Here is a 23705-nt window from a genome sequence, read left to right as displayed (position 1 = left end):
TGGTCGTAGTTGGGGAAGGAATTGCTCATTCAAGTATTTGATATACATACTTATTTTCGAGTATATCAAATTCCCCAACAACCAAAGCAATTCCCTTCTTTTCTCCGGTTTGAGAATATCATATTTATGATTTAATTTTTTAATATATATATATATATATATCTAAATTAGTAAGCTAATAAATATATTATAATTGATCTGATGATTTAGAATATATAACTATATTAAAAAATTGTAATCAAATTATAAAATCGATACCGTCCAATTAGATTTTTAAAAATAATTTATTTATATGACATGATTGTATTTTGATCATTTGAGGCTTCTTATTTCTTTGCGTGATTTTGATGAGTAGAATCATAATTTTCTTTTTTTCGTCTCACAAGTTTGGAAAGACTCAATTATTAAATAATTAAAAAGAAAGATGATTAGATTAATGATTGGATTCTTAGATCCTTCTATCTTAGAAGATGGAAACTATCTTTTATGATGCCAAGGATAACCTATACATATTATTATTTCGTGTAACTTCTGCATATGTTCATGAATATTCAAACTAGTTTGATGGAAGTACGAGGAGAATGTCAGATTCTTCTAGCTCGGGCTAAACCAAAAAAAAATGGGTGATAAGGTATACCATTAACGAATGGATGTTGTGATGTTGGATATTTGATGAAACATAATTTTTTTTTTGTGGGTGTAACTTTATTTTTTTATATTGTTAGTTTATGTGATTTTTTATAATTAGATAAGATATATAATAGAACTAATTGAATTTTGATGATAGATATAGATTAATAGAAAAGATGTCCATGATTCCTTAGGGAATGCTCTTAATTGAAGAAACTCTCTTAATAACTTATCATAGACCCTCTATTCTCGTTTATAAATAAATAAAGTTAAATAACACATCTCACAAATGATATTATAGTTTCGGAGTCATCAATTTAAAGAGAATCTAGTTCTCCTCGTAGATTATAATGATTTTGGATATAAAATTGTGTATTTACAAATCATTCATAGATCATTTTCAGATAACATTAAAAGGTATGTATTATAATAATAATCTAAAGTTAATTGATTTCAATTCTAACATAAAAGATTATTTTTTATTATATATAATAGTTTTTATGTTTATACATATAATATAATAGATAGATAGCTATCGAAAGATAAAAGACGTTCTGGCTATCAAATATGGAATGGAGTAAGCTCTGGTTATAGAATATCGCATTTGGAATTGAATCGGACACTTAGATTACATATCATTAAAATCCTCAATAATAAGGATAACCTATTTGACTTTTTTGGCTGAATTGTGTGTGTAACATACTTAACATTGGTGAGTTATTCCAGACCCGTAAATTCTGTCATGTTTATTGTGAGGGAAACATGAGTGCTACTTAGCACATTTAGCTACCATCTTTAAATCATCATCTTGCATTTAGAGCAAGTCTTGGTTAGCAAAATTTGATAGATTTTGTGCTGTATTAGAAATTTGAAGCAATACATTTCTTTCTTTAAAAAAAATTAAAAACCATTTATATATAGGATAATTTTTTGAAAAAAATATTTAGTTTTAAAAACTTCTAAAAAATATATATTTTAAAAAAATTATAGAATATTTTTTAAATAATAATTATCGTCTCTACCTTGTGATAAGGCGTGTTTTGGGTCCAAGACACGTCACAGTCGATGCCACACGCCAAGTCAGAATTCATACCAAAACGCTATTCAACATGTCCCGTCCCGAGAGCTCAGGGCAGTATCGTCTGATGCTGCTCCGTACGTCCCGAGACGGTGGTTAGTCATAAGTGTCGTCCCATCCCTCGAGGATCAACGGCTAGGCTAAACCTCGTGTACAACCGACTCTCGTATAATAATATAAAAGTCCCTGGCCGACGTCCGGCCAAGGGGAGAGGAAAAAATAAACAATCAAACACACAACTGACTTGCTCGTCGGAGGGGCCAAAGTTGAGAATCATCCGACGAAGACCATTTTTGTAGGTAAACGATCACTCGTAAGTCACGAGCGTTTCAACCTAGGGGTCGCCATCTAATGTGCACGGGAGAGCTGCCAACCAGCCCGGAGACTGACAAACGTCGATAAGGACCCTTTTCCTGAGAGCACGATCACCTCGTCATTCAGCTCAGTCGATAGAGAATTTCTGACATCGATCCATCATACCGTACTGACTCACCAACCATATCATATTTGTTCACCGACCCTACAATATCTTTCGTATTTGTCGTAACCTTCTCTCCTCTTTGGCTCGTCGAATCTACTATTGCCCCTCTCTTCACCTTCGGCCTCAGTTGAACCGGTCACTTCACTCTCATCATCCTCATCAATGGCACTAGCGGTTAGGATTATTCTCCGTAATCCTTGCACAAAAAAAGAGAAAGGGGAGTAAGGATAATTGCCACCTTCGTTGCCCTCGTTGGTCCCATCAAACTTATCGTACCTTCGAGTCCCAAGGTGCACAAGGGTGGGTGTGAGAGGGTTTGCGACGCTCTATGGATGACCACTTTGTGTCCTTATGCCGCGGGCGAGGACAGTGTCGGCGAAGCAAAGGGTCTAACGAGAATAGGTATTATATATATATTTATATATATATATATATATATATAATAATAATAATAATAATAATAATGAAAAACTCAAGGTTCCTTCTCCTTCTCCGATTGCGTGTGAATTTGTAATAACCTCGGAAATAAAACGGCCTGCCTGCATGACTCCCTCGACCGAAGCCTCCGATTTCTTCGGCTTCCGGTTGGATGATTCCCGTCCCCGATCCCAACCCCATCTTCTACGCCTGCGTCGCCCACGGCACCGCCATCCTCGCCGAGCTCTCCACCGCCGATCTCCCCCCGGACCTCGCCGCCCAGTGCCTCGCTGCCCCGCCTCGCTTCCACCGCCACTACTCCCACACCACCGGCGGCCGGATCTTGCCTTCCTCATGATCGACCCCCTTGTCTTCTTCGCCATCTCCGATGACGCTATCCTCGGCAAGCCCCACACCCTCCTCTTCCTCCGCCGCCTCCGCGATGCCTTCTCCTCGTCGACCGCCCTCCGACGCCGCGCCGCGGCTGTGGGAGGCGACGGCTCCGACTCCCTCCCCCACCTCTGCCTCCAGGAGAAGAAATGTGGGAAGGGGAAGCGTAAGATGGTGATTTCGGCCGGCAATCGCGACATTGTTGATTCCGACCCTGGAAATGGTGGGTCGAGAATGGTGCATAAAGTGTGGCGGCAGCACGTTCGGGCAATAATCCTCATCGATCTCGTGGTGTGTTGCCTCCTCCTAGGGGTTTGGGTATCGATCTGTAAGGGTTTTGAGTGCATCACCAAATGAAACCCACTTCGATTCACTTGCCCCCGATCTGTGTTCCGTTGTTGAGAGAACATGGCGTATGCTGGTGGTCCAGTGAGCTTCTCCAGGACATACTTCGAGATGTATGGTAACTTTCTGTTCTATTCCGGCTCTTTAGTGTGTATATCTCTGATCTGCAATGTTGAGCTTATTTGCAATTTAGCTGCCTTTGTGTATGTTCTGAATTTTTTCCTTTTCCATCCCTCGTCGTGTCCCTGTTAGTTCTTCATCTATACAAGTGCCTTTGTGAATTCAAGGAATTTATAAGACATTGACAATTCTGCTGATAATTTGATATGGCCTTGAGTTCCTTGGTTTGCATGAAAGCTTTATCTGATGTTTCTGGAACTGTTTTCCATAGAAAATTTTGTACATTTGGTTTAGATGTACTTTGCTTCGGTAAAAATTCATCAATCTTGAGTTTGGAGACAAGCATGCGACATGTCAACTAATTAAGAATGTGTATGAAGGAGTTTGTAGAAAGTTATTTAATCTAATACCAACAAGTTTGTCTTATTTTGTGATTTTAAGGTTGACTTAGCCTTGGCTGACAGGCCCGTGTAATCTTTGAAAGTTCGATCGTGATGGGATAGATTCATTGCAATTAGTGGTCTTCAATGAGGAATTTCTAGTAATCGTGAGTCACTACGTCCCTGCCCTTTGTACACACCCGTCACTCCTACGAATTGAATGGCCTAGTAAGTGTATGGATCACAGCCAAAAAGGACTGCACTCATGACTTGACAAAGTCCCATGAGGCAATTATTCCATATGAAGCAACCCCTTAATTATCCATCATAATACTTGGAAGATTAATATTCTTGATCAAGAGAGAAAAAAATGATTTGACTTATAATTATTTGAATACTTCATGTAGCAATAAAATTCGCATCTGACCAAAATAGCTAGCAAGTGTTTCTAGGATTTTTAACAAGTTATCCCAATTGAAATATATTTATGCTTCATCTTAACTATCTGTGATGCTTGATTTAGATAATGTTGTGGTTCCCATCATCATTTCTCATGTTCTTTGGCATTTGTGCTCCACTTTGGACCATGACTTGATAGTTCACATTATAGCAACATCTGCTCTATGATCATGCATGTCAGTCATAATATCATGACGAGCATCTGCAAAACTCTCAAACTACTGCTGCACTTATTTTTTTTCCAATTTATTATCTGCATTACTTGGATAGAATGTGATGTTCATGATAGCAGATAACATTTGTAAGAATCTTAATTGATAAACTTATCTCATATATCAAGTGAAGCGTTTAGATCAACTGATCATAAATTTTAGCATTTGATTATCCTGTTAATCTGAATATCTAATATCTGTTCACATATAATAATACAGTTTATATTATTACTCCAAATACTCCCACGGTAGTGACTAAATGTAAGGACAAAATTTGTCCAAGAATATCTAATAAATATATTGCGCATGGCACCAATTTGACTTGATGTACTTGTCTAAGATCTGACTTGTTTCAACATATATAGTTTCTTTAATGATCTCTACCTTTTTTTATTCCTTTTAAGTCTTGTTGAACCTCATTTGTCTGTTTGTTGTTATAAGATGAACTTGATGTAAGGCTTCAGTTGTGGTTAGGTCATTTTGTAGTATCTTTCTTTATGCAATAAATTCTAAATAAGCTTTGAAGTGGTAAGTTTATGTTTCTTTTTCTAAAGCTTCATTGTAGAATTTGAGGATTAGTTTGTTGAAGAACTGAAATTAAGCTTATCATTAAGCATATACACTACAAGGTTAGAGAGGGGTAAGCTGGATCTTTAACGTGTATCGACTTTGCTTGGAAAATCAAGAGCTGCATGCATGTATTTCTTTTGCATGTATGGACATTTTGAGCACTGTTCTCTTACATGAAAAAACACACACAAAAAGAGAGAGAGAGAGAGAGAGTGGAGCCAAAAGACGGCAAAGATTTTATTTTTTGATGCAACACAGTAAAGTTCTATTATTTTGTTCCTTGTGGACATCAAGAGTCTCCTTAAATCATGTTAGTGATCCAGTATGAGAAATTTTTGGTGTTCCCCTAGATGTCAGCAGTAGAACTCAAAAAATATTATGTTATCTCCAATTCCAAGTTTGAACTTTCTTTGAGATGTAGATTTGTTCTTTGTATGATTCATCTATCCTCAGTTAAGCATGTGTTAAGCTAAATGAATTAAAAAGGGCTAGTTGGTTTCTGAAAAAAAGGCAAATATGTAACTTAGGGAAGAAGAAAAGGCACTTCTGCCACTTTCTTTTGGCTGGAGACCTGGGACATCTATGTCAACCAAAGGAAAGGAATGTGGAATCAAATACTTACAGAAGTGGGAGAGAACTTGTGTTTTCTAATTTTGGCTAAAATGAAAGTTTTATCATCTTCTTTCTCTGTGCTTTTGTTTTGTATACCTTTTTAAGCTTAATAAATTTACTCTTGATGGAATTGGCAGTTAATATGGAGACATTTAGTCCTCTCCTTCTCATGTTCCTGTACTACAACTGAAGTTATGTTTTTGATATTGAAGTTTCAGATATGTGCTTAATTTAGTTCACATAGCATGTAAGCCAACCCTTTTAAGGTAAGTTTGTGCTATCACTTTTCATTTGGCTTGATATTTAAGAAGTTCACTGAATAGGTAAAAAATATCAGCCAGCTGTCTTTGTCTTCAGTCAAATCATTTTGACACGAGAATGAATCTATTTGATGACAAAAAAGGAGAGAGGAAACATGGGCCTCAGTTTAGCTCCTCGAAGAAGGCTAATTAGATATTACCATTAGATCTATATAGTATCTTGGTTCTTAGATTTAAAAAATATATATTTAAATTCTTATAATTATGAAAGTAAAATATCTAGATCCATTTATTTTAATGTCATTAGTTTCATCAACGGAAATACGAAAACAATAGGTAAAAAAGTAATTCCAATGTTCCAGTTGATGGTGGTGGCATACAACGTTGGTGGTAGCAGACAATGGCACCGTTGGGGGGCTGTGGGTGGTTGTTGTGGATGAGCTTCATCTGCGTCGACGCCGATGCAGTTGTAGAGCGACCCTTAAACCGCTTTGCATCTGATCGGCGTCGACGCAATTGTCGAGCGGCAAAAGGGCCGCTCAGCATCTACGTTGGTGCTGACGTAGATGTAGAGTAGCCACTCAGCAATTGTCGGCATTGATGCAAACGTTGAGCGGCGTTGGACTACATTGCGTCACTCTCTATTTGCACCGACATCGATGTAGTTGTCGAGTGACGAAAAGGTCACCGATGCATATGCTGAGCGGTCATTTTGTCACTCGACAATTGCGTCGATGCCGACGCAGATGTAGAGCGGCCAAAGAGCCGCTCACTGCATTAGCATAGTCATAATTTCCGAGCGACGAAAGGGTCGCTCATTATGTCAGCATCAACGAAGTTGCAGAGTGGCGAAAGGGCCGCTCAATGCGTCGACGTCGACGCAGTTGTCAAGTGCTAAAATGGCCGCTCACTTCATTGGAATCAACGCAGTTGTCAAGCAACGAAAGGGTCGCTCAGCATCAGCATCAACGTCGACACAGATGCAGAGCACTGCATCTGTGTTGACGCAGTTGCCGAACGAGGAAAGTGCCGTTGATGTAGATGCTGAGCAACTGCGTTGACGGTCGATGCAAGTGTAGAGCGGCGAAAGGGCCACTCACTGCATCGGTGTTGACATAGATATAGAGTGACGAAAGGGACGCTCACTACATCGGCGTCTACGCAGTTGCAGAGCGACGAAAGGGCTGCTCACTGCGTCGGCGTTGATGTAGTTGCCAAGAGACGAAAGGGCCGCCGATGTAGATGCCTAGCAGCGAAAGGGTCGCTTACTGTATCGGTGTCGATGCAGTTGTAAAGTTGTGAAAGGGCTACTCACTATGTTGGCGTCGACGTAGTTGTAGAGCGACGAAAGGACTGCCCGACATTTGCATTGGTACCTCTTTCATCGCTTGACAACTGTGTCGACACCGATGTAGATGCAGAGCGACGAAAGGGCCGCTCGGCAACTGCGTTGACGAGCGACGCCCACATCTCGTCATCGCTCTCATCATCTACAATAGCCACTCGCGTCTCCTAACGACATCATCATCCACCACCATCGACGTTGTTTGCCACCACCAGTAGGAACGATTGAATTTATTTTTTTATCTATTTTTTGTGTGTTTCCGTTGATAAAACTGACGACGTTAGAGTAAATGGACCTAAATGTTTTACTTTTATAATTATAATTATAATTATAATTATAATCGGGATGTCAATGAGATTTAACTTGGGAGGGGGGGGGGGGGGGTTGGGGTAGTTAGCCCATTCAAGTTGTAATTGTTTTAGGAAAAAAGGTGGCAAATTATTAAATTATTAAAAAATTTGTGCCCTTTCTTTTAAAGAGAAGAAATTATGAAGCAGGAATCAAGAAAGCACAGCTGCAAAATTAAGTAGTGGGACCGCATAAAAGAGTACATATATTACCTAAACTTTCTCTATTTCTTTGCTCTTTGCAGCGTTTCTATCAATATGCTTCTTTAATCCTACAGCAAATGATTATATTTGCAAGACAGGTTTATTTAATATGCTTTTCTTTTTCTTCAGAAGTTGTTAATGCTACAATTTTTTTGTTATGTTCGTTGTGTGTGTTACATAGACACAGTTGGATGGAATTGTTATCCAGATAGTCCAGGCAAAATGCAATACACCTTGCTTCTTGTTATTTTTGATCGCTTTATTGGTTCATGATTATTTTTTGAAGCATAATATCCAAGTCTGATCAGTTGAATCAGTGACAGGTAGACAAAAGTAAAGCTAATATCCATGTTTTTATGTATTGTTTGTTATATGTGAAAAACCATCACATACATTTGGATTATTAGAGTTGTAGCTGTAGGATATGGTAAATGCAGCATATGTCCATCTCAGACATAATCAATTTTATTGATCCTCTCTATATCTCATATTAATGATTGTCTTGTCAATCTCATAAATCATTCTTATTAATCTTCCTCGAATCCCATATTAGTGAGTCTTATGCACTTAATTCGTCCTCTTGGGCAATCAATCTCATACAATCATTTTTTGAATGGAAGGCTTAAGACCTTCCTGCAAAACCAAAACATTAATGAACTGATATTAGTCGGATTAAGGGTTAGGGTTTTTGGACTAAGCCTTGATTGGCCCATTGCCATTGCCACTCCTATGGGTACATGACCATGTCAAAATGAGGCTAGGGAGCCATCAAACTCAAGAAACTTCTTGAACCATGCTTAGTCACTTCCCTGTGCAATCAACTACCATAATTCTGCACAGTACAATTGAAGGGCTTGGCCAACTTTTTATGTAGTTATTGCTTCCTTGGGACAAGCCAGTTAAGTTTGACTAAAATATCTTTGTCGAATGCTTTATGGTGAACAAAGATCATATGGGTCAGAGCAGCCTAGTCAGAACAGAGAATCATGCTGGATTCCATATTTTTATGACCTTCTCCTGATTCTGTCATTGAGCAACTACTTCCAATGATTTTTCACTTTGTTTGACAGACCACTTCAACCTGGACTTAAAGCAGCAGACAATTGTACAAGTTCTTCCATAATTTTATGGCCCTACCTGATGAGATGACCCAGTTAGGATGCACCAAACAATTGATGCATGGGCTCCCAAATATGAGATGGGAGTGAACCATGCTTTAATATTAATATAGTATGATTAATATTGGCTTAAGTATATCTAAATTCTGGTTGCATTCATGAGCAAAGACTAAGCCATGCTACTGTGGAAATGGTGCCTCTATAATTGAATCAGCACATCAAACATGATTATACATGATTGACATCAGCTTACGTGAATATATACCTATCTGCCATGCTTGTCCCTTATCAACACACCGTAGAGGGAAAAGATGCATTCTGAGAGGGGTAGGAGAGGCTTAGGTTGGGGAGAGCTTATAGTTTAGGACACCTTAAGACAAACTTTTAGGGCCATTAGATGAGATCACTGGGACAAACAGTCTGGTTTCCTCATGGTGGTATGCCTCAAGGAAGCCACTTAGTCTCACACCCAATGACCATTGAATGTGCCAACGATGCACAGCAAAAAGCCTCCACTTATGCTCACCCATGATGGCTCACTCTAACTTGTCCATCTTAAAATAAACTCAAGTAAAGCAAGACATATTCCCCATGATCCCATGGATGCCATGCACTTACAGTAAAGGAGGAGCTTGATGCCAAAGCAAGCAGGCTGTGGTTGGAACAGAGACCTGTCTCGCTCATAAAGTTTATAGAGACAGCAATTATAGTTTAGAGATGCACTGGAGTAGCCTCATGGAGCTCCATTAGAAGAAGAATCCTACATAAAAAAAAATTGAAGCAGCTAGGAGTTCAATTCCATGTAGTTTAGACTTGATTTAACTAAGGTTAACCTAGGACAAGAGAGTAGCCTTTACATTATTGCAGTGGAAATGTAGAATATTTTTGGTGCTTAGCAAATGCAACTCATAATGTTCATCCTGCAGAATTGTTTTCTTTAGATTTACAGAAGTTGACTAGACCCTACTTGCAGCTGAATGTAATGGAGGACTCATTGCTTATACTTTGAGGTACAAATCCCAAGACTGTGAGTTGACCTACATCTTAAGGTGAATTATTTTGCCTTTTGTTGACCTAATCACATGCTCCATTTTTTTTCTTAAGATATCAATTATTTGAATAATTAATATCAATTTAAAATTGTTTACGATAATTCCACTTTTCTGTTTCTCGTGATTGATATCTATTGCAAATTTACATCCTTAACATGCTATGGACTCTAGTATTAAATAAATCAATGTCAAGATTTTTTATTCTCCTTGATATTACATTACATATAGTAATATATAAATGTAATTAAAAACTATCAAGAAAATGTGCAACCAAGCCATTCTCTAAATCTGTCTTCCTTTTTTTTTTAAGAGTATCTTCGTCTTCCTTTAACTTGCACTAAATCTAGGTCTTAATGGTTCGACTTGCTTGGTCCTAAAACTAGATCTTGGTTTGGTAGTCCAAATAGATATGAAGAATAAGACAAAATTTATGAGAGGTTTTGATGTCCAATTATAATAGGAATAATGGATGCCGGGAAAACCATTATGATCCATTTTAACAAGAACAATTACACCCTCTTAAGTTCATTCATTTTTCTTTTTTGTCTATCTCAATGCTATCATTTTTACCTAAAACTTACAAAACAACTATTGTTTTGATTATTGACTACAGCATTCATCAACTGCAGCTGTTTCCTCTATATCTTGGCTGTACTAATGATAAACTAGGGTTTACAACATCACAAGAGCTTTAGTTACAATGTTGTGTTGTGAACATCAACCCAGGAGCTGTTATTTCCATGTTAGGATAGTAATTAGGGTTTTACAACATGCAAATACAAAAATAGATTTATCCTTTTATTCTGAATTTTTTTCTGTCTCCCTCTCCACAGAACTATGTGAAGTTTGATCAGAGCATCTCTATCATGTGTGAACTTTAGATACTTCAAAGTTGTTGTTCATGTAATAGCAGGAGTAGCAATCACTGATGGGAATCTGTACTTTGAGCTTCACAAAAGCTCATGACACTAGAAAATGGCGTACAGCACACAGAATAAGGATTGGTGTCCTGACTCCACCAAGGCCAAGCAAGTGAGTTGTCACTTGCAGTCGAATGAAGGGCAACTCTAACCACAATGACTGTTAGGATACACTGCCTATAGTAGTTCATACTCTTACATAATGGTGATCTTTAGAAGACTAACAATTAAGATGTCATGCATACATAGAGCCTTGAAAATTGGGGAATTTAGATAGTGCACCGGGAGAGGAAAATTCTATTTGGATAAGAAGCCTTCATCCCATATCTAATGTTCAAAGATATTGGTCGGGAATGAATTATAAACTAATCCTTTCTTGGAATCCACTTTTGCTTGTCTGCAAATCTAAGAGAGTGATAGTCTAGCATTGCTAAAAGTCCATTGTTCTCGAGGAATCCAACCTTAAAGATAAAAGCATGTGATATATGCTAGATAACAAGCTCTGCAACTTAACTTTAGTAAGATATCACTTGTTATGATAAACATGACAAGCAAAAGGGAAGTGTACCAGGCTACCCCACAAGTGTAAGTGTGAAGTGTTGCACACACATTTTGTTTAGTATTAGGATGATATGATTAGACTATAATTAGTGGTTGTTGGATACCTGTTAGATTTCCTGACATTGCCATTAGATGCACAACCAATGAGATTAGGTGTTTCTTGATGTCAACATTAGTTCCTAATCCTCTCCTTTCTCTCTCCTCTCTTAGTAGGATTATCTTCACATGTACCTAAGTATAAGGAAGCAACTAGTGAGCTTCTAGAATTGTTGTCTAGGATATTAATAGCCGACCAAGCCTATAGGAAAAATACATGCCAATCCTAAGCATACATGGATTAAGAGAAGAAAAAGATAGTCCTACTGCTACTCATGAGTATTGTCATGGTGGATGGATGTAACCATCCAAGCATGATGAGTGTGGCTTGTTTGTCTCGAGTTTGTCGAGTGTAGGGATAACTTCAAATTTTACTTGTGGTGGTATATCAGTCCAATTTGATTTGATTCATAATAAAATTTTAAAAACTCTGGAGAATTGGCTTTGATGATTTTGTATAGTTGATTGCTCGTATTAAGGTTTTTGGACGAGGGATGGTGTTGTATTTATTAATTCGAGTAGGAAATTATACTTTTAATTTTTCTTATCATTCCTTCGGTTCAAAGTAGACTAACAATATCAAATGAAATTAAAAATATTAGAAGTATTTTTTCATAATATGGGAATCAGTGCAGTAAAATAATCTATTTAAACATGGAGGAGGTCCTTCTTTTTACTCTGAATTTATCTGTTTTTTTTATTAGAAAGAGAAAGAATCAAAAGGTTGATGTTGCATTTGACAATATGGACACTGTATAGTCTGAAGGATTAATTTAGCTATTGAGCATGCATGCATGCCAACTTGGACATCAATTTGAGTCTCTCAGGTGGTCATGGAACACATGCTTTCTGGTAGCTTGACAAGCTATATATATATATATATATATATATATATATATATATATATAGAAAGAGAGAGGGAGTGAGCATTAGTGCAAAGTTGCGTAGATGGGACCGGCCACAATTATTGGTCTTGGCTTGTCTTGGCTCGGTCAAATTGACTGGGACCAACTCAACACTGGAGGTGTCTTGTCGATTGCCAATTGGCAGGCACATCATGTATTGCCATGCCTGCACTGGGAATAACTCCTCAGATATATCATTTACGTATTCGAATGTTTCTGATTAGTTTAGTTGATAAAATTTTTTGATGGTAAAATCATCTGTAAAAATCTTGTATTAAATTTCCTATTTCACTTTTTACTGTTTGAAAATAAATAAAAATATAATACATTTCTATGTGTGTGTGTGTGTGTATTTTTTTATATTTTTTAATATATAAATTTCTAAGTTTTATCTAATTTGACTGAGTTTTCACTCCGAAATCTACGATGATAGAATATATTTTCTTTTGAAAAATTGAAAAGTATATTTATATGTGAAAGTTCTGTTTTTATTTTACGAGAATATATATGCTAATTTAACTTGAGGGGCAATAAAAATAGTGGAACGAGAAAGAAAAGGGAAAACTGTTTGTTGAACTAATTTTCCTCTATTACGTTAGTTGGTGCATCAAACTTTGTCATGCCGATTCCAACAATGCATTGGTCATCGAATATATTGTTGCGTAGCTGACAACTTTCACGTTCGAGTTCGGACAGGAATATTTCCTGCACCATTGTCTAATTTGACCGAACTTAGTACTTTGGTTCTTCAGAGTTGGATTGGTTTGGTTTGGTTTGGTTTCCTCCGATCATCAATTATGTAGGCTTAAGTTTGATGTCCATCAACCATGCAGGGTGGCCAAAGACGTAAAACTCACTTGCGATTACCAATCATGCAATGGTGCCTCTTTGTACCAGCAGCAAAGTCGGAAACGTCTACACAACCCACCTCTCGCGTCTGTCTTTTAGGATTTCACTTCGCCGCACCTCTCCTCTCCTTTGAACACTTTTCTCTCTCTCTCTCTCTCTCTCTCTATCTCTCTCACATACACACACGATTTATTCCACACTGCAGTGCGAGCAGAAGATGATAATAATGCTCGCAAAGAAGCTTTGGGAATCAAAGCATGCAAGTAAAGAAGGATATGGTATGGTGGTGGTGGTGGTAGTCATGAGTCGGAAAGCCTAGAATCTTGGGCAAAGTTGGTTCAACTTTATTCAGATACATCTCCGATAACTTGTTGGCACGTTAAGTTCTAATGTGTCTCTCTCGATCAAGTCAAGGTCGATAAGTTTTTTTAAAAATCTTTTACGACTATCTCTCATCCATCGTCTCTACATCTGTTTGTCACATTCGTTCTATCCCATCCGCATTTCTTTTGCATCTTTTCTTTCTATTGGATCTCGATACTATTGACACTTATACATATCATTGATTTCATCGAATCTCAATATCATAAACTCTCCGTTGAGCTAGTGGTTGTGCCTCCACTTTTTTTCCTGTCAATTAATCTCTTCTTTTCTAATGTTGCCACAATCACCGTCGTCATTATCTATTTTCTCTTTTATGTATCCGAGCTCCTTTAGTCATATATATTTTTGATTATCGTAAAATTATATATTTTTTCTTATCGATTAATATCTAAGCCCGAACTCCTCATCCTCTTTTCGAATATCATGTTGTTATTGTATATATACCTTTGAGTATCATGATTATTTGAGTAAATCAAATAAAACAAAAGAGAAAATAACCAAGAATACGAGTCACGTGAATTATCAAACAAAAGCACGAGTTTTAGGGCTCATTGCTTTCAGATGCGTGCGGAATGCTAGCGAGGCTCAGGCCGTGGGTGAGGTCATGTTTAGCTCACCCATGGGCCCCACAGCAACGCGGGACGGGACAGGTCCGCGGGTAACTTTTAGCGGGGTAGAAAGGATACACGTGGCAGCACCTACGCGTTCCTGTGGACCACGTTAGCTTTCTGGAGATGACACCACGTGTTTCTGCGGGGCCTGCCGCAACTGGTGGCATGACCGTAATACCTCGAACAACCGAGGGCAGTACGAGCTGGCAAAAAGGCCGCCCATCACGAGCCGCTTGCCTGCGAATGGGCAGACCGACGGCGTCACGTAACGGCGAGGCGACCTGACGCCGTCCGCCACTGTGCGGAGCGGTAACAACACGGAACGGGCCCCGCCGTTATCGGACGCCCCGTGAGAGAACGGCGTTCCCCTGTTCCACCCCAATCCTGTACTCCCTCCCTCACGGCCACAGCGACACTTGCCTACCCGTCATGCTATTGGAGGCAGCATTCGGGACCCGCAGGCGGCTGTCTCTATTGCGAAGGCAGGCGGAGAGAGGAAGAGTTGTTTCATGGGGTTCCATTGCAATGATTAGCTCCTTTTTTTCCCTCCTCTGTCCTGTGTCCACAAACTGCAGCAGTGTAGTCTATAGTTGGCCTAGTGGTGGGTGGGAGAGAAGAAGAGGCGAAAGGAGGAGAGGCTGCCCCCTTTTTAAAGATCGCTTTTTTGAAGCTTCATTGGCCAGTAGAAAGCGGAGAGCAAAAGCAAAGCAACTGTGCGTCAGTTGGAGAGCTGAGATCCTCTTGTACCGCGCGGTGTGCAGTAAATTCCCACGATCCACGCCACTTCACATCACAAGCTGCTCGGATCTCGGAAGGATCGTGCAGTACAGCAGAGCGCAGAGGATCCCAACTCGTGTGACACTTCGCTCTAGACTCTAGAGAGAGATAAAAGAAGGAATGTTACATAGCGGAGGGCGCTGAGGTGGGGAAAGGGGTGGTGATGTCGCTCCTGCGCCGCTGCTTTAATGGGGGTAATAAGATAACTGCTGTTGCTGTTGCCCCCTGCAATAGCACCTCGAAGAGGACAAGGAGGAAAGTGGGAATTCCACCTACTGGTTGATATTGCGCTGCTTCCGGGCGGAGACGACGGGAAGAGAAAGGGACGCGGTTTCCATGGCGTACGAAGCTGAAGCTTGGGCCGGCGGGAGGTCGGAAGGAGGTGAGAGCGAGAAAGTTGGCTCCTTTGGGCCACTCTCCGGTCTCTCTCACCAGTGTGTTCTGATGCTTCTCTCTTGAAGGAGGAGATAAGCTCTACGAGGAGCTATGGAGGGCGTGCGCGGGGCCGCTGGTTGAAGTGCCGAGGCCCAGGGAGAGGGTGTTCTACTTCCCCCAGGGCCATATGGAACAGGTGACAAGATCCACGCATGACACGCCATGAAAATGCAGCAAATGCAAAAGAAAAAGGAAGAAAAATCCTGTCTTGCTTCGTTTCTTCTCAAAAAGATTGCGTTTTGTTGACGGTGCGGTGTTTGGATGTGATCATAGTTGGAGGCGTCGACGAACCAGGAGTTGGATCAGCAGATACCCCTCTTCAATCTCCCTTTCAAGATACTATGTCGCGTCGTCGATGTCCATCTCAAAGTAGAGCTCCTTTTCTTCCCTAGAGCTTCGCCTTTTTTTCATCTCAGCAACCTCAAATTATGTTAAGCTTTCGTTTGATTGCAACTACATGTTAGGCCGATCCCGAGACCGATGAAGTGTTCGCTCAAATTATTCTGCAACCGGAACCACATGTAAGAACTCAATGAACTCTTGGTTTTCGCTTTCTTTGGTTCTCAATTCGGTATGAAGAGATCGTCAAATTACTTCCACTAAATCCTTGAAGGTTTTAGTGTTAGAAAGGCTAATTTTGGCTGAATCGAGACAGCAACATGAGCCTACGAGCCCTGATCCATGCTTACCGGAGCAACCGAGGCCGGCGGTCTACTCTTTCTGTAAGATCTTGACAGCCTCGGACACCAGCACACATGGTGGATTCTCCGTACTCCGGCGACATGCCACAGAATGCCTTCCTCCACTTGTTAGTGGTTTCTTCTCTTTTGTCTCCGTCCATTTAGCCTTCCTTCTCCAAAATGATCTGATTAATCGTGGGAATCCCCTCTTACCTCAGGACCTGTCACAGCAGATCCCAACTCAAGAATTGGTCACCAAGGATCTCCACAACTTTGAATGGAGATTCAAGCACATCTTCAGGGGTAAACATCTTCAGATATGTTTGTGATAGAGATGTTTAGGTGTTGAATTCCAAGTCCAATTTATGTGGCAATGCCACTTTGTCTGTTGACTTAGCTGATATGATGCAGGTCAACCTCGGAGGCACTTGCTCACTACCGGATGGAGTACCTTTGTCACCTCCAAGAGACTGGTTGCTGGGGATGCATTTGTTTTCCTGAGGTACTACTGCTCATGCCGTCAATTTCTGGGTTCTTGCAATTGCAATTATGATATGTTGAGCATCCAAGCGTAACAGAGGGGAGTGTGGCGAATTGCGTGTTGGAGTGAGACGCCAAGCACGGCAACAGGCCACGATTCCAACATCGGTGATATCGAGTCAGAGCATGCATCTAGGTGTGCTTGCGACTGCGTCACATGCTGTAACGACTCATACACTCTTTACCGTCTACTACAAACCAAGGTTTGGGACCTAACCCTTGGCCATATTTGAGAAAGTGTGATGCTTCCTGTCCCTTTTAGTTTGTTCTGATGAACACAGTACTTCCCATTTTCTTACCTTATAGATCTGGTAACTATCTAAAGATTGTCTTTTGGTTGCCTGTACATCAGAACAAGTCAATTCATTGTTCATGTCAACAAGTATTTAGAGGCTGTGAAAAATGGATTTGCTCTGGGAACTAGATTTAAGATGAGATTTGAGGGTGAAGATGTTCCTGAGAAAAGGTGATTTATCCATACACAGATGACATCTTGTATCATTGCCATTTTGATGCCTTTAGTGTTTGTTTTTTTTTTTTTTTTTTTTTTCCTTTCTACGGAGTGTGGGAGAGATTTTTTTTTTTATATAATCACATTTCTTATGTAATTAGTTGTCATTACGGTTCTCAACATGTAGGTTTTCTGGAACTATTGTTGGGATCGAAGACTGTTCTTCGCAATGGACAGGCTCTAGGTGGAGATCGTTGAAGGTTGATACACATTTTTTTCACTCCTCTCTGCGTCAATTCTTTTCATGCTTGCCTTTTTCTATAATTTTCATGTGCTTCAGGTTCAATGGGATGAAGCAGCCGGTATCGAACGACCTGAGAGAGTTTCTCCTTGGGAAATCGAGCCATTTGATGCCACGGTGCTTGTGCCAAATGTCCCACAGCCCGCTGTAGTCAAGTGCAAAAGATCTAGGCAAGCTAGTGACACAGCTGACCTCTCAGTCCTTGGTAGAGAAGAAAGATTATCTCATATTTTGTACATTTAGGAACACATTATTTGAATATTTCCTCGTATCATACAATTCTCCCCAATTTTTTCTGCATGCAGAACCTACTGCAACATTCTGGTATTCGCGAACAACTGATTCACATGATTTAGCTGCAGTAATAAACACCGAGGCTGAAAATGTTGAAGCTCAAGTTACCTGGCCATCCATGCAGAAAGGATGCAAGGAAAACAATATCCTATTTCACTCAAATTCTCACGAAGCTGGATTGTTTGACTGGTTGAAGGAAACCCAATCTCCGATTAGGAGTTCGGGTTCTTTGCTGACGGGTGGTTTGCTGAATCGTTTCCGAGAAACTAATGAAGTGACCAAGTTCAATTCCTGTCCTGCTTATTCCAGTTGTATGGTTAAGGAGCAGTCTGTAAAGTTGGGTAGTGCTGTAGCAGAATTGAAGAAACCCGGAGGTGGTAGCACCAGTTACCGGCTATTTGGGTTTGATTTGTTTGATCACCCTAAAAGCCGGGCAAGCACCAACATGGTGACCACACATTTCAGCAAAGTTGTCGATCCCATTGAGCATCCTGCTAACTTGTCGGAATCAGTGGAAGACTCTGACCAGAAATCAGGCCTTTCAAAAGCTTCAAAGGAACAGAAGCATTCACCACAGGACAGTCTTAAGGAGATTCATGGTGCACCGAACTGTTTGAGCAGAAGCCGCACCAAGGTGAATGTGCTCCTCTGTCCTGGACCAGCATAAATAAAAGATATTCTTACCTTTCAATCGAACCAATCTCTTATGATTGCTAAATTGATTCCTGGAACAATCAATAGGTTCACATGCAAGGTGTTGCAGTCGGTCGGGCAGTGGATCTGACGATTCTAGAAGGATATGATGAGCTGATTAGAGAGCTGGAAGAGATGTTTGAGATCCACGGGGAGCTTCGAGACCGGAATAAATGGGAAGTTGTCTTCACCGATGACGAGGATGATATGATGCTAGTTGGCGATGACCCTTGGCCGTAACTTTCCTCTGAAACCTTCTCAGCATCCTTTTATCTTGTGGCATTAATTTTGACTTGTATTTCTATGGATGGTTAATAATTCAAATGTGAACCGAACAGGGAATTCTGCAATATGGTCAGAAAGATCTTCATCTACCCTGCTGAAGAGGTAAAGAAAATGAAACCTGGGGGCAGGCTCACTCCATTACTTCATGATGTAGAAGATGTTTGTCTTAATAAAGATCTTAAAACCGAAGGATGATAGTTAGCAGGAACCTAAAAGGTAAATATCAAGATTCTTCGGTTATAGTTGCACAACTGTCATCTTCATACCGAAGTAATGCAGATTATTCATCGAAAATTTGCAGCTCAAGTTTTCTGAGAGCTCGGGAAGTCAGGGAGGATTACAGCAATGAAGCTGATGGTGATTAAGAATCCTTCCGACTCCATGTTCTCACGAGGCTAATTTGGGAGGCAGAAGGAAGAAAAATACATGCTTTGGGTATGCTTGTTTTTCTAACTCTATAAGTAGCTGTCTTTCATTTTCTGTCTTATAGCTTTCAGTAACGTAGTCGTCATCGTAATCAACTTGTAAATATATGATTTGAATCTTTCTCCTTCACTACTTGTAGTGAGTGGCAGGTTTAATCAAGCTTTACCGCCTATCCGAACGTATCGATTGTTCTTGTACAAATTTTGATTGGATGGCAACTCGAGATCATTTTAGCCTTATGTTTGTTGTTTTGCGATGAACCGAGATACCGAATAAGGTGAATGGCAATTGTTTTCTCTGGATATTTGTCTGGTTATAGGTCGAACATGACTCCAGAAAGTTATCATACAGCAACAAGAACTCATCTGTCACCGAGAACAAAACAAAAAATAGAAGACCAGCAAGGAACAACAACTCACAGTTCGAGGTTATGAATGAAAGCAGAAACATCTTTCTTTTCTTTTGATCGTAAGTTTCAGATTGTGATGCAAACTAGACGATATTGGAACTACTTGGGATCCTGAAATGCAGAATGTTTGAAGATCGTTAAGACAGTGATTTAATCCAGTGATGTTGACGCTCACAAACAGATCGAAGCATGAGTTGTCTCCATGATCTTTATTTGACCTTCCGAACTCCGATGTCTACTTTTGTAGTCGATGACAAAAGTGAGGATATCAGAAACCACATGAAACACTCTGCATCCCAAACCAGCTTACAGTCTCCGTCGTCGAGGCCGAGAGATAAGTCCTTCCACACGGACACCGATCTCAAGCAAACAAAGCATTCATGACGAGTTAGTTCTAAAGAATATAGGGCAAAGCATTCGTCTCTCATCCATCCATGAGAAGTAGGTCTGCAGCTGAACCCTGTGCAGCACCAATATGCAGCAGAGCATGCACTGTCTACCTGCCTTCCACTTAAAGATACCTCTTTTGCGGAAGCATCAGGAGAAGCATACGACCTGCGATGCCTGGAGCTAACTCTCCGCAACCGCATTGCCTCAGTCATGATATGCCAATGCATCTCGGAATCCCAATCTTCGTGGCCGGAGAGATTTGTATCTCAGGTTAGAGGAGTTCGATAGAGGAGAAGATGACCACCGCACAGAGTTCCCTCGTCCATTCTACTATAGGACTTCGACATTATTGGACTATGCAATAGAGCCGTAAAGGGACACACATCGGATAGCGGAAGCTCGTCGTCACCCGATCTACAACGAAGATGGCACGAGGCCCACATCAGTTGGTGGAACGAGTTGAGGTGCCCATCAATCGGTTATCTACAACATCGATGACTTGTTGCAACAGAGCTGAGGCGCCTACATCAAATGGTGGAAGCCCATCTCCACCGAACCCTGTAGTGGAGCCAATGTGCATGTATTGAGCGGTGGAAGCCCGTCATTGCCGACCTGCTGCAGTGGAGTCGAGGCACCTACACCAGGTGGTGGAAGCATATCTCTGCCCGACCCTGCAATGGAGCTAAGGGACTCACCTCCGGTGGGTAAGGTGGCCTGAAGCAGCAGGATTAGGCTATAGGGGCTCTTGATCTGCCCACATTGGGCAACTTCTTTTGTTGGGCCGATCAGCTATAGGAGCCAATCTACCAACATTAGGCAACTTACTTGCTGTGCCAATCCATGGATTTGGTATTTAAAACACTTTGAATTCGCGAAGGACATATCGGATATTATGATGCTTTTTGCTTGTGAATGAAAGGTCAAATGCTTCGGATGTTTTTATCGACAAAGAATACATCATGCTGGAAGTTAGGATGCTTTTGTCCATAAAGGACACATCAAACACTTTGAATCCTTTTAGGATGCATCGCGTGTTGAAGACACTTATTTTGTAAAGGATATATTAGATATTGTGATGCATTTGTCTATAATGGATACATGACGCTATTAATGCTTTTATTTATAAAGGAACACATTGTGTGTCAAAGGCACTTGTGTCAACGAAGGATGTTCGAAAGTTGAGATACTTTTGTTCAAAAAGGATGTATCAAATGCTTTAGATGTTTTTATCCATGAATAAATGATGCATCACACATTGAAGATACTTATGTCTACGAAGGACACGTCGGATGTTGAAATGCTTTTGTCCGTAAACGACACATTAGATTCTTCGGATGCTCTTGTTCATGAAGAATGCATCACGCATTGGAGATACTTATGATCGTAAAAGATGTGTCATACATTGGGATGCTTTTCTTTATGAAGATATATAGAACGCATCACACATCGAAACAATTGTGTCCGTGAAGAATGCATTAGATATTCGGATGCTTTTGTCCATGAAGGATGTATTATATGTTAGCGATATTTATGAGCATGAAACACATCATGCATTGGGATACTTTTATCTGTGAATGATCAATCGATGCTTTAGGTCATTCCCACCATACTATGGGTCGAGGGTAGAGTACCCTCGCCAGAGCACCCATTGAGGAGGTCAACAAGATGATGTTCTTATGACATAGGCCCTCCCTTTAGTGCCAAAATGATATATATGATGTCAATGGTGATTGGATCAGCTTGACTCGATTCAAATCCATACGTGAAAAAAGCTTGAAGTGGCCGAAAAAGAGGTCAAATGTATGCTTGGTGGCTAAGGGGTACTTGAACGCTTGTCCACAGTTGACCCACATAAAGATTGAGGTTGGACAAGTTTCTAAAATGTGATTCCTCTAATGCTAAGTCAACGATAGAATGAAAAGAAAGAATTTTTAGTAAAGAGTAATGAACCTCTTATTGTTTCCAAAGGATTTTTTATACAGTAGATTTAACTAGGAGAATATTCTACAATATGAGCAAAATATTTACTTGGTATTTGTTCCCTATCCTCCTCGTGTTGATTGGGTTGCCATGTGTTAGAGCCTTGATTAGGACAAATATTTCCCCTATCAGATCATGAAGCATAAATTTCTTATTTTTAATAATTATGATAAAAATAAATTAAGGAAGACATGTCAATTTTGTGTGAAAATACTTGTTAACTCATCTTAAGCTATAAAAGTCGAAGTCCATAGTAGTGACGGTCGCAACAACGTAGAGGGGTTACAAGAGAAGATCCATTCTATGGTTCGGGCTTAGCTCCATGCTCTTCTTGTCTTCTTGCTTCTTAAAAGGCTTCAGTTTCGAGTTCGATAAATCTCAATCATAGCTTATTTGCATAACGTACTGTGGTCTACCATTAACTTAGGTTTAACATAAATTTGATGTATCATTTTGCTAGGTCTCATCATCTTAAACTTAGCTTTCTTCAGGGGTACCGTTCCCAACAGGTTCATGTTCACACTTTTAAGTCTCTTAAGATTGTTCGTTTTGAGGTCTCATCATCTTGAACCTAGATTTCTTCAGGGATATCATTCCTAACAGGTTCATGTTCACTCTTTTAAGTTTCTTAAGATTGTTTCTTTTGAGCAATTTGAGATGTGATTTTAGGATTCAACACAGGATGAGGAGAAGATTTCAACTAACAAAAGAAGATGATATCATTCATGACCCACAGATGATTTTGCTAGTGACCAATGCAGCCGTTGTAAAGACTCGAGATAATTATATATAATCCTCTATAGTTAATCAACAAAGGAAGATGATATCATTTCATTCATGACACAAGATGATATCATCTCCATAAGTAACATTAGGATCCTTATACTTACAAAGGTGAAACATTTAATCTTAATTTTTTTTACATTATTAATTTTATCTTCCTCATTTGTGTCACATGCAAAAGGACACGAATGAGGAGGATAAAAATATAATTTTTTAATTATTAAATATATATTTTTTAAAATACTTTATTCGTTTTTTCTTCTCTCCTTTTTCCCATACTCGATCTGTACTCTCGACCGCTACCGCTTGACTCGTGCTGTCTACCACCACCACTTGACCTATGCTCTCGACTACTGTCGCTCTTACACCACTCGACTACGACTGCAATGGACCCACTCGATCGTTGCTGCTTTGCATCGCTCAACTATCGTCGCACCTGCACCACTCGCTATCGCCTCTCCTACACCGCTCGTTAACTTCGCTCCTACATCCCTGGAACGTCATCTCTCCTGCGTCCATGCTGAGCTTTAGGTGGATTGCAGAACCATCATCCACATAATCTTCTTCTTCAACGACAACATATCCCTTTTTTTATTCCACTCTAGCTATAATAACTCTCTCTTTATTAAAGCAAGCATAGTGCATGAGCAGATGCCATCATTCTTCACCGCTAGGTTTGCAGGAAGTCACTTCCCACCTCGTGCCAGAAAAGACTCTCTGCTTTCTTGGTCGCATGAAGCAGAGGTTAATGTTGGAGTTTATAGAGAACAAAGCAGCTCATTTTTCTTTACTTTCATTCGCATGCTGAAGGCGGCGAGCGACGCTGAGACGACGGCGGTTGAGAGCGCATGGGAATGAGGAAGAGAAAGAACGGTTAAGATAAAGAATATATATATATATTTAATAATTAAAAAA

The 23705-nt window shown here is 40.0% G+C and overlaps 2 protein-coding genes across 3 annotated transcripts; both read left to right on the top strand.

Moving 5' to 3' along the window:
- Window positions 1-2960: 2960 nt before the first annotated feature.
- On the top strand, window positions 2961-3353 carry LOC135631632 (phytolongin Phyl1.1-like). Its single transcript, XM_065139370.1, has one exon. It carries the CDS (start codon window positions 2961-2963, stop codon window positions 3351-3353), a length of 393 nt encoding a protein of 130 aa, XP_064995442.1.
- Window positions 3354-14935: 11582 nt separating this feature from the next.
- Window positions 14936-19400, top strand: LOC103976465 (auxin response factor 9). 2 transcript variants are annotated; one of them, XR_001976934.2, is made up of 16 exons: window positions 14936-15505; window positions 15585-15694; window positions 15832-15927; window positions 16023-16079; window positions 16214-16366; window positions 16457-16541; window positions 16650-16740; window positions 16817-16981; window positions 17131-17244; window positions 17417-17489; window positions 17570-17735; window positions 17836-18458; window positions 18566-18753; window positions 18856-19018; window positions 19104-19237; window positions 19368-19400. XR_001976934.2 is itself a non-coding variant. In XM_009391670.3 (15 exons), exons 1-14 carry the CDS (start codon window positions 15460-15462, stop codon window positions 18995-18997), a joined length of 2109 nt encoding a protein of 702 aa, XP_009389945.2. In that variant the 5' UTR covers window positions 14936-15459; the 3' UTR covers window positions 18998-19018; window positions 19104-19400. The 2 variants fall into 2 exon arrangements, 1 of the variants encoding a protein (XP_009389945.2); XM_009391670.3 differs by having other exon boundaries at window positions 19104-19400.
- The last annotated feature ends 4305 nt before the right edge of the window (window positions 19401-23705 follow it).

Source organism: Musa acuminata, chromosome BXJ3-2 (assembly GCF_036884655.1).
Source record: "Musa acuminata AAA Group cultivar baxijiao chromosome BXJ3-2, Cavendish_Baxijiao_AAA, whole genome shotgun sequence".
Classification (NCBI taxonomy): Eukaryota; Viridiplantae; Streptophyta; class Magnoliopsida; order Zingiberales; family Musaceae; genus Musa; species Musa acuminata.
The sequence above is the reverse complement of the archived record's forward strand: the minus strand, read 5'-3'. Positions and strand labels throughout refer to the sequence as shown.

Excerpts from the sequence above, each read along its gene's own strand:
- LOC135631632 (XM_065139370.1), top strand. The coding sequence starts at position 2,961 with ATGATCGACCCCCTTGTCTTCTTCGCCATCTCCGATGACGCTATCCTC.
- LOC103976465 (XM_009391670.3), top strand. The coding sequence starts at position 15,460 with ATGGCGTACGAAGCTGAAGCTTGGGCCGGCGGGAGGTCGGAAGGAG. Across the intron at positions 17,245-17,416 it reads GAAGATGTTCCTGAGAAAAG|GTTTTCTGGAACTATTGTTG; the intron begins GTGATTTATCCA and ends CTCAACATGTAG. Across the intron at positions 18,459-18,565 it reads TGAGCAGAAGCCGCACCAAG|GTTCACATGCAAGGTGTTGC; the intron begins GTGAATGTGCTC and ends AACAATCAATAG.